At 40.3% G+C, this 10,714-nt stretch overlaps 1 protein-coding gene across 1 annotated transcript; it reads right to left on the bottom strand.

The window, feature by feature from the left end:
* Positions 1-3,847: 3,847 nt before the first annotated feature.
* LOC100472310 (olfactory receptor 5V1-like) lies at positions 3,848-5,335 on the bottom strand (the record flags this gene model as incomplete). The annotated part of the gene is given in 3 exon segments (XM_034650542.1): positions 3,848-4,498; positions 5,033-5,258; positions 5,260-5,335. Coding segments are annotated over 3 exon segments (953 nt in total), but the record flags the coding sequence as incomplete, so codon positions are not given.
* Between the last annotated feature and the right edge of the window lie 5,379 nt (positions 5,336-10,714).

Here is a 10,714-nt window from a genome sequence, read left to right as displayed (position 1 = left end):
GGAATCTGGGGATGTACTGTATGGTGATTAACATAATATAATAAAATAAAATTAAAAAAAAAGAAAAAGAAGCTGTTGGATAGTTTTCCAGTTTTTATGGCTTCTAAGAAGAGAGAAGGACACTGTTGCCNAGCCGAAGGCAGACACTTAACGGCTGAGCCACCCAGGTGCCCCTAAATCTGAGTATTTAATGTACTTCATGACTTCCTATAGAGCTATAGTAAGCCTGACACCGTGGGGTTAGTAGATGAGTAGATCATGGAGCCAAAAATGTAATAAAAACCTGTAAGAGAGAAAGAGTGGAAGTCAGCTTGAAATGATGAAGCAAAAAGCAGCCTTGCCCTTATTCATGCCAGAGGGCAGACACAGATAAAGCAGCTGCAGAGTCAACAGGCCACACAGTAGCACTTTGAGGGACTGATGCTTTCTTCACGGTCACACCCTTAGATTTACTACACCCATCTACGACTCAGTGTGCCTAATTACTAATCTGGTCTGGCCATAGGATAGCACCTAGTCTCCTGTTAATCCCTGCTTCTCCCAAGCCCTCCTCAACAACAGTACCCAATTTAGAACTGGGCCTGGCTTCCCACAGACCTGGCTCAGAGTTCTTCAGATGGAAACCAACCCTTATGGATGATGCTTGCTTCCTTCCTGTTGTCAAGTGTAATGCACACTGTTAGTGCCCTCCCTTGTTGCAAATCAGTAAATCTGATTCTTTTCAGAACACAGGTTACACCTGGCCATCTAAGCTCAAACAGAACATAAAACATCTACATAGAGCAAAATATATATGGCCAAGTAATTTTGACCAAATTGTCTAGATAATACAAAGTGCAAAGGATAGTCTTTTCAACAAGGTGTGCTGTAAAAACACAACAAAACACAGCTATCTTTTCAGGAAAAAAAAAAATAAGCCTCAACATTACATCAAAAATTAATTTGAGTTGGATCATAGACCTAAATATAAAAGCTACAGGAAAGTACCTTCGCAGTTCTACAGCAGGCAAAGATTTCTTAGGGCACAAAAACCAGAAGAACTAACAATCAAGGGGGGAAATATAGTGACCATTTGTTCTTTTTTTTTAGATAACACTTCTTATAACTGCCTACTCTGACTCTTGTAACCCTAATGCTTTAACAGGGTGCCGAGAGACCCCCCCCCAAAAAAAGTTGATTCCAAATGCCTCCTGAGGCTTATTTCATGCCACAGTTGAAAATGGAAGGAGGAGGAATACTCAGCCAGGAGAGAGAAGGAATTCCTGCTGTTTGCAAATAACATATTTTTTAAAAAGTCAAACTAATAAAAACAGAGAGTGGAAAAGTGGTTTCCAGGGGTGGAGGGGAATGGGCAGTAAAAGGAAGAGGGAGAGGTTAGTATAAGGGTATAAACGTTCAGCTCTAAGATGAAAGAGGTCTGAGGATCTAATGCAAAACATGATGGCTATCTAGAGGTGAGAGCACAGTATTGTATAATTAAAATTTGCTAAGAGAGCAGAACTTAAATGTTTTCATCAAGGAAAAAAAGATAAATATGAGAGGTGATGGGTGTGTTAATTAACAGGCTGGGAGGGGTCCTTTCACAATATATACTTGTATCAAATCACCATGATGTACATTTTAAATATCTTACAGTTTTATATGCCAATTATACTTCAATAAAGATGAATTTAAGAAAGAAAAAAATATATATAATGACCAATTGGAATTCCTCAAAAGTAAACATTTTTGCTTTTTCAAAAGACACTATAAAGGAAAACGGAAAGGAATGTCACAGGATGTAGTAACTGTGGGAAGAATTATTTAGAGTTTCTAAAGGAGATCGGGTGATAAGACAGGCAGTTCCTAGAAGACTGAATGCACTGAGGACAGATCATTGTTGTCGGGTGGAAGCCTCTGAAAGGGCAGATGTCTGTGCACCGCATCGCCCGTGGGAGAGTTAACTCAGAAGTGAGATGCAGGCGACAGGTGTGGGTGAGGCACTGTGGCAGAACACAAAGATGGGAACCGTTGCCAGCTAGGGAGGCGTGAGCAGCTCGGAGGAGGAGGAAGAGGAGAAACTACTTCTGGCAAAACTGGGAAGAAAGGAACTAGACGCTGGCCCCTCCATCATGAGCCCCTCTCTCTGCCCTACATTGCAAGGCACTTCTTTGCATCTCTAAGCCTCCTTCTTATCTTTCACATTTTCTCTCCCTTTCCTGTATTTCTTTCTTTCTTGGACCACTTTGCTTGCTCACTTCTCTTGTCTACACTCCTGTTCCTTACGTGGTAATAACATAGGAAAAGCAGGTTTGTATCTTTGTTTTTAATATATGTGATTCCTACTCTCTTTTCTAACTATAGTTACTATGCAACAAAGAGTTTCTATTCCCCCCCTCCAAACAATCTGTAGTTACTTTCTGTACATTTTTCTCCAATTCTGTGGTCTAATTTTTTTCAGCAAAAGCTTTATTTTTGTATCTTATTTTTTATTATGTTCAGTTAGCCAACATATAAAAGTGGCTGTACCAGCTTGCATTCCTGCCAGCAGTGTAAGAGGGTTCCCCTTTCTCTTCATCATCACCAACACTTTTTGTTTCCTGTCTTGTTAATTTTGGTTACTCTAACCGGCGTCAGACGGTATCTCCGTGTGGTTTTGATCTGAATTCCCCTGATGGCTAGTGCTGTGGAGCATCTTTTCATGTGTCTGTTGACCATTCGTGTCTCTTCTTTGAAGAATTGTCTGTTCGCGTATTCTGCCCATTTCTCGACTAGATTCTTTGTGTTTTCGGCATTGAGTGTGAGAAGTTCTTTATACATCTTGGATACCAGCCCGTTATCTGTAGTGTCATTTGCAAATATCTTCTCCCATTCTGTGGATTGCCTCTTAGCTTTTTTGACTGTTTCCTTTGCTGTGTAGAAGCTTTTTATCCCGATGAAGTCCCAAAAGTTCATTTTTGCTTTTGGTTCTCTTGTCTTTAGAGACGTGTCTTGAAAGAAGTTATTGTGGCTGATGTCATAGAAGTTGCTGCCTGTGTTCTCCTCTAGGAGTTTGATGGATTCCTGTCTCACATTGAGGTCTTTCTTCATTTTGAGTTTATCTTTGTTTTAGATAAATGTTTCCTGAATTCTAAGTTCCCTATAAAATAGTAACTTGCCATGTGGGCCTATTTCTAGAAACTTTCTTTTAGGATATTCCATTTTTTGGACACAGTAAGGAATATAAGCTAGGATTGAGAAACTATGACTATCTTCCTTCCAACATGAAGATAAATTGTCATTGACCCAAGCAACTGGGGAAAAAAACCAAACTTAATTGCCAGCAGAACCAGAGATAAAACATCATTTCATCATGATTCACATAACTCTGTCAAAAGCAGTGTAATGTGAACTCAGTGCATTGATTATGATGCTTTATTAAGAAGAACCTAATAAAGAAAGAAAAGCCAAATGCATGACTTAAGTCATAAGAAGTGGAATATAATAAACATATATGAGGAGGATTAGGATAAAGGCTTTCACATTCCTCAACACATAAGTGGTAATACACAAAGGAAGGAAAGTACTAGAAGGTGATGTCCACCAAGCACATATTGCATGAAAGAGTGGCACCATATTTTGAATGAAGGATTCAGGAATGGACAGTATCACTAAGAAGAAAACATCTAAAAACAGCAACATCCACATCTCGTGCACAGGATTAACTAAACTAAATCTCAAGAATATGTACCCTTAGAACTGAGCGCGTCGACTGTTCACTATCTGTCCCAACACTGCAATCAACTTGTAAGTTGAGTGTCACTGCCAACAGCTGGCTAGTGAAAAGTTAATTTCTGCTATAAGAATATTGGTTACAGATGAGTGAAAGTTACATATCAAAAGAGGGAATTGGTGGCTGCCACCTTCTCCCCATGGCCTTCACAGCCCCTTTGATGTCCTTATTCCTCAGTGTGTAAATTACAGGGTTTAGCATGGGGGTAACAACACTGTACAATACAGAGATTAGTCTGTATTTCTCCAGTGAGTAAGATGAGATGGGCCGCATGTACGTGAAGATGGCGCTGCCATAGTAGAGAAGGACAATGACCAGGTGTGAGGCACAGGTCGAAAAGGCCTTTTGCCTCCCCTCTGAGGACCGGATTCTCAAGATGGTAGAGATAATAGACAGGTAGGAAACGACGATGCCCAGGAAAGGAGCCCACCCAATGAAGACCCCAATGGAGAGCAATGCCAACTCCTTGACCAAAGTGTCCCCACAAGACAACAGCAGCAAAGGGGGGATGTCACAGAAGAAATACTGAATCTGGTTGTTGCCACAGAAGGGCAGGCGGAAGGTCAGTGCTGTGTGCACCACTGAGTTGAGGAAACCCCCAGTCCAGCACGAGGCAGCTAACCGGCCATACAGGGCCCTGTTCATAATCACTGAGTACCTGAGGGGTTTGCAGATTGCAATGTAACGGTCATATGCCATGGCTCCCAGGAGGAGACACTCTGATCCTACAAAGAAAATGAATGCAAGCTTGTCCACAATAGCCAAATCATGGAAGGAGCCGAGATGCCCTTCAACAGATGACTGGATTAAGAAGCTGTGGTCCATATATACAATGGAATATTACTCAGCTATCAGAAAGAACGAATTCTCAACATTTGCTGCAACATGGACGGCACTGGAGGAGATAATGCTAAGTGAAATAAGTCAAGCAGAGAAAGACAATTATCATATGATTTCTCTCATCTATGGAACATAAGAACTAGGAGGATCGGTAGGGGAAGAAAGGGATAAAGAAAAGGGGGGTAATCAGAAGGGGGAATGACATGAGAGACTATGGACTATGAGAAACAAACTGAAGACTTCAGAGGGGAGGGGGTGGGGGAATGGGATAGACTGGTGATGGGTAGTAAGGAGGGCACGTATTGCATGGTGCACTGGGTGTTATACGCAACTAATGAAGCATCAAACTTTACATCGGAATCTGGGGATGTACTGTATGGTGATTAACATAATATAATAAAATAAAATTTAAAAAAAAAAAAAAGAAAAGAAAATGAATGCAAGCAATTGAACCACACATCCGCCATAGGAAATGCTCTTCTTCTCTGACAGGAGACAGGCCATCATCTGGGGGACGTTGGTGGTGGTGTAGCAGATGTCAAGAAAGGCCAAATTCCTCAGAAAATGGTACATGGGAGTGTGCAGATGGGGATCAGCCACGGTCACCAAGATAACAAAGAGATTTCCTCCCAGAGTACAGATATAGGTCATAAGGAATACTGTGAAGTAGAACTTGAAAATCATTTAGGTTGGCGAATCCCAAGATGATGAATTCAGATAGAGTTTGCTTTTCTCCTTCTTCCTCTTGAGAATTGAGAAAAGAAAAAAAAAAGTACAAATGGCAGTACTCATGTACTGTAACAGTGAAATCTACGAAACAAGAAAATATAGCTTGATGGACAAAACCATCATCATCTCTATCACAATAAACACCAGGGCATTTAGAATCACAGTGGTGTGCGACAATTATCACCAGAAACCCTACATACTCAAACATTTCCTATGGGACACATCTCCTCAGAACAAGAGAAGCATGTTTATAGGAATGAGTAAATGTTTAAAAACCCACAGAGAAAGTGGCAGGCCCCTTCTCTCACTCTCCACCATGTCCCAGAGATGTTTGGTGAACATCCGTCAGACAGTAAGTATGAGCTTATAAATAAAATAAAAATGGGGTCGTTTGAGTCTATGCTTGAGACGCTTACTTGTCCTCCTTGCATTCTTAATCCTTAATGTCATCAAAGCTAATATTTTGTGTCTATCTTTCAATATTTCCTATGCATATATACTCAAAATTAAGATTATATATAGTTTTGTGCCTTGCAGCATTTTATGACATTTCTCCTCTCATTAAAATTTTTCTGTAATATGGTTTTTAATGGCCACATTTAAGTGCATCATATGGATGCACCACACTTGCATAAAGCCAAACATTAGTGACCCAAATCAATTAAGTATTCAAATAATAATCATAGCACATTATAACTCAGAGAGCAAATACGAAATAAAACACTGGGGAAAGTAAATAATGCTTGGGACAGAGTTGGTTCTCATAACACCAAAATCCATTGGTCTTTCCCATTCCTATACTTCCCTAGATCCATGAAAAGATTGAATTATTCTGATTCAAATGTTCATACTAGAGGTTGGAAGTTATAAACATTCACACACAAAATAAATGAGTATGTTAAACCTGAATTTCTTGGACTTAAGATGAAACTCTGTTTACACTACCTGCTTACAATCGTCACAATAAGAAACAGTAAAAACAAAACCAAACTCAGTAGGGTATTTGTTTGTTTATTTTCAAGGAAACAACATGTATCTTAAATGGTTATTGGTAATTCAAGTCCAAATAACAAATTTTATTTGGCTTTTTATTTGTAATTGTTTAGGTTATTTTTTTTAAGTTAACTAAACTATTTGTTTCCATAACACACATTAGAAATGGTTAAAGGCAGGGAGAACATCATAGGAAATATTAATGAAATTGAGATTAAGACTGAGAGTCGTGTTCTGGAATTATGGAAAAGTTAAAAATATGCTTAATCAATACAAATTGTTTTATTTTATTTTTTTTATTATGCTCAATTAGCCAACATATAATACATCACTAGTTTTTGATGCAGTGTTCAACAATTCATTAGATGCATATAACACCCAGTGCCCACCACCACACGTGCTCTCCTTGATACCCAACACCTGGCTACCCCACCCCCTGGCTACCCCACCCCCCCATCCCCTCCAGTCTGTAACCCTCAGTTTGTTTCCCGGTGTCCAGAGTCTCTCATGGTTTGTCTCCCCCTCTGATTTCTTCCCATTCAGTTTTCCCTCCCTTCCCCTGTGGTCCTCCACCCTATTCCTTATGTTCCACAAATGAGCGAAACCTTATAACTGTCTTTCTCTGCTTAACTTATTTCACTTAGCGTAATCCCCTCCAGGTCCATCCATGTTGATACAAATGGTGGATATTCATCCTTTCTGATGGTTGCATAGTATTCCATTGTATATATGGACCACATCTTCTTTATCTATTCATCTGTTGAAGGGCATCTAGGCTCTTTCCACAGTTTGGCTATTGTGGACACAGTTTGGCTATTTTGACTATTGATACTATGAACGTTGAGGTGCATATCCCCCTTCTTTTCACGACATCTCTATCTGTGAGGTAAATACCTGGTAGTGCGATTGCTGGACTATAGGGTAGCTCTATTTTTAACATCTTGAGGAACCTCCATACTGTTTTCCAGAGTGGCTGTACCAGCTTGCATTCCCACCAACAGTGTAAGAGGGTTCCCCTTTCTTCACATCCTCACCAACACTTGTTGCTTCCTGTCTTGTTAATTTTAGCCATTCTGACTGGTGTGAGGTGGTATCTTATTGTGATTTTGATTTGTATTTCCCTGATGGCTAATGTTGAACATTTTTTCATGTGTCTGTTAGCCATTTTTATGTCTTCTTTGGAGAAGTGTCTGTTCATGTCTTCTGCCCACTTATTGACTGGATTCTTTGTTTTTTGGGTGTTGTTTGAGAAGTTCTTTACCCCAAAGATACAGATGTAGTGGAAAGAAGGGGCACATGCATCCCAATGTCCATAGCAGCAATGTCCACACTAGCCAAACTATGGAAGGAGCTGAGATGCCCTTCAACAGACAAATGGATAAAGAAGAGAGAGAAGTTCTTTAAAGATCTTGGATACCAGCCCTTTATCTGTAACATCATTTGCAAATATCTTCTTCCATTCCATGGGTTGCCTCTTTGTTTTGTTGACTGTTTCCTTTGCTGTGCAGAAACTTTTTATCTTGATGAAGTTCCAAAAGTTCATTTTTGCTTTTGTTTCCCTTGCCTTTAGAGACATGTGTTGCTCATGGATTAGAAGAATAGACACTGTGAAAATGTCCATGCTGCCCAGAGCAATCTACTCATTCAATGCCATCCCTATCAAAATACCATAAACATTTTTCACAGAGCTGGAACAAGCAATCCTCAAATTTATATGGAACCAGAAAAGACCCTGAATTGCCAGGAGATCTATAAAGAACTTCTCAAACTCAATACATGAGAAAAAAATAATCAAATAAAAAAAATGGGCAGAAGACATGAACAGACACTTTTCCAATGAAGACAAATGGCTAACAGACACATGAAAATATGTTCAAAATCATTAGCCATCAGGGAAATTCAAATCAAAACCACATTGAGGATACCACCTTACACCAGTTAGAATGGCAAAATGGACAAGGCAAGAAACAACAAATGTTGGAGAGGATGTGGAGAAAGGGGATCCCTCTTACACTGTTGGTGGGAATGCAAGCTGGTACAGCCACTCTGGAAAACAGTGTGGAGGTTCCTCAAAATTTAAACATAGAACTACCCTATGGCCCAGAAATTGCACTACTGGGTATTTACCCGAAAGATACAGATGTAATGAAGTGAAGGGCATTATGCACCCCAGTGTTCATAGCAGCATTGTCCACACTAGCTAACCTGTGGAAGGAGCCGAGATGCCCTTCAACAGATGAATGGATAAAGAAGATGTGGTCCATATATACAATGGAATATTACTCAGCCATCAGAAAGAACGAATACCCAACATTTGCAGCAACATGGGTGGGACTGGAGGAGATTATCCTAAGTGAAATAAGTCAAGCAGAGAAAGGCAATTATCATATGGTTTCACTCATTTGTGGAACATAAGGAATAGCAGGGAGATGGGTAGGAGAAGGAAGGGAAGAATGAAGGGGGTGTAAACAGAAGGGGGAATGAACCATGAGAGACTATGGACTCTGGGAAACAAACTGAGGGTTTCAGAGGAAGGGAGGGTGGGGCGGTGGACTAGCCCGGTGATGGGTATTAAGGAGAGCACATATTGCATGGAGCACTGGGTGTTATACGCAAACAATGAATCATGGAACACCACATCAAAAATTAATGATGTACTGTATGGTGACTAACATAACATAATAAAAAAAATTTTTTTAATGAAAAAGAAAACCAAAGCTGGGGGCATTACCATGCCTGAGTTCAAGCTATATTGCAAAGCTGTGATCATCAAGACAGCATGGTATTGGCACAAAAACAGACATATAGACCAATGGAACAGAATAGAAAACCCAGAAATGAACCCTCAACTCTGTGGTCAACTAATCTTCAACAAATCAAGAAAGAATATCCAATGGAAAAAAAGACAGTCTCTTCAAGAATGGTGCTGGAAAATTGGACAGCCACATGCAGAAGAATGAAGCTGGACCATTCTCTTACACCATACACAAACTCCAAATGGACAAAAGACCTCAATGTGAGACAGGAATCCATCAACATCCTAGAAGAGAACATAGGCAGTAACCTCTTCGACATTGGCCACAGTGAATTCTTTCAAAATATGAATTATTTTATTTTCACTTAACTTCAAGGACACCATGAATTATTTGAGTGTCATGAAAAATAAGCTTTTCAGAGCACCAGGGTGGTTCAGTCGGTTAAGTGTCATACTCTTGCTTTCGCCACAGGTCATGATCTTAGGGTCCTGAGATCAAGCCCCTTATGGGTTTAAGATTCTCTCTCTCCCCCTGCCCTTCCCCTCACACTGAAGCATGCACACAAGCACTTTCTCGCTGTCTCCCTCTCACTAAAAAAAAATAAAATAAAATAAGCTTTTCATGAAGGAAATCCCTCATGAGTTAATCTACAGGGGACAGTGATTGGCTGAATTCCATCTCAGTGGAGACTAAATGGATAATCCAAAAATAGCAATCCAAAGCTCAGGCCCACAGCTAAGGAGAAATATAAATAATTTCTATCAATATTAAAGTGAGGTATGCCATCCAAATTCATTTACAAAGCAAACTTTCCTGTGCATCATCTGGATGTGCTGTCCTGTATACAAACAAGAAAGTCCCATCTTGAAAGAGTCCCACTTTGAAGAGTTGCTTGATGGTGGTTGTTTGACCCAGTGTGGCTGTTTTCAGAGTGTTTAGATTAGAAAACAAGTAGGAACAACCTCCCAGCAGAGTACTTCCCACTAATCAGTGATTTTTCTAGGACCAGTAGCACTGTACCTATCAACTGAAAAATCATGAAGGAGGCAGAAATTTGGAGGGACCGTGCCTCCAAACTTTCACATGAAGTACTCCCTCCCCCCCCAACAGGGAACTACATGTGCTAACAACAGCTGTGTGTGCAGTCCGCGGACATTCCGAATGCCAGGCATCGTGCTTGCTGCTGGAACTCAACGGCGTGCCTCGGACCATCTCTCACATGCAGAATCTCGAGTCCCAGTTTAGAAGGTTTAAAAGTCCTTTGGTCTGACCACTGCAGTATCCTGCAGTGTTGTTTTGTAGGTGATAATCCAGCCAAAGATTGAGCCCTGCGTGAACAGAACACACCAAGTGCTAGAACGGGTATCGGTCACTGGCTTTAATCTCTACTGCTGGCAGGAGGGCTGAGCTCACGCACCTCCACCTCTAGCTGTGTGAACACTAACAAGTTATAACCTCCTCCCTGGGGGAAAGTAATAACACCTACCTCACAAGAAAATCGTGAGCATTTAGTGAAATGATGCAGTTGGCACCTAACAGAGTATAGAGTACATCATAATAACAAGAAATGGTAGACATTGTTATTATTGTTGTTATGGCATCATCATCATCATCATTATTATTATTATTATTATTATTATTATTT

This window comes from Ailuropoda melanoleuca, unplaced genomic scaffold (genome assembly GCF_002007445.2).
Source record: "Ailuropoda melanoleuca isolate Jingjing unplaced genomic scaffold, ASM200744v2 unplaced-scaffold25527, whole genome shotgun sequence".
Lineage (NCBI taxonomy): Eukaryota > Metazoa > Chordata > Mammalia > Carnivora > Ursidae > Ailuropoda > Ailuropoda melanoleuca.
Note: the sequence above shows the minus strand (reverse complement) of the source record. Positions and strands in the feature narration are given on the sequence as shown.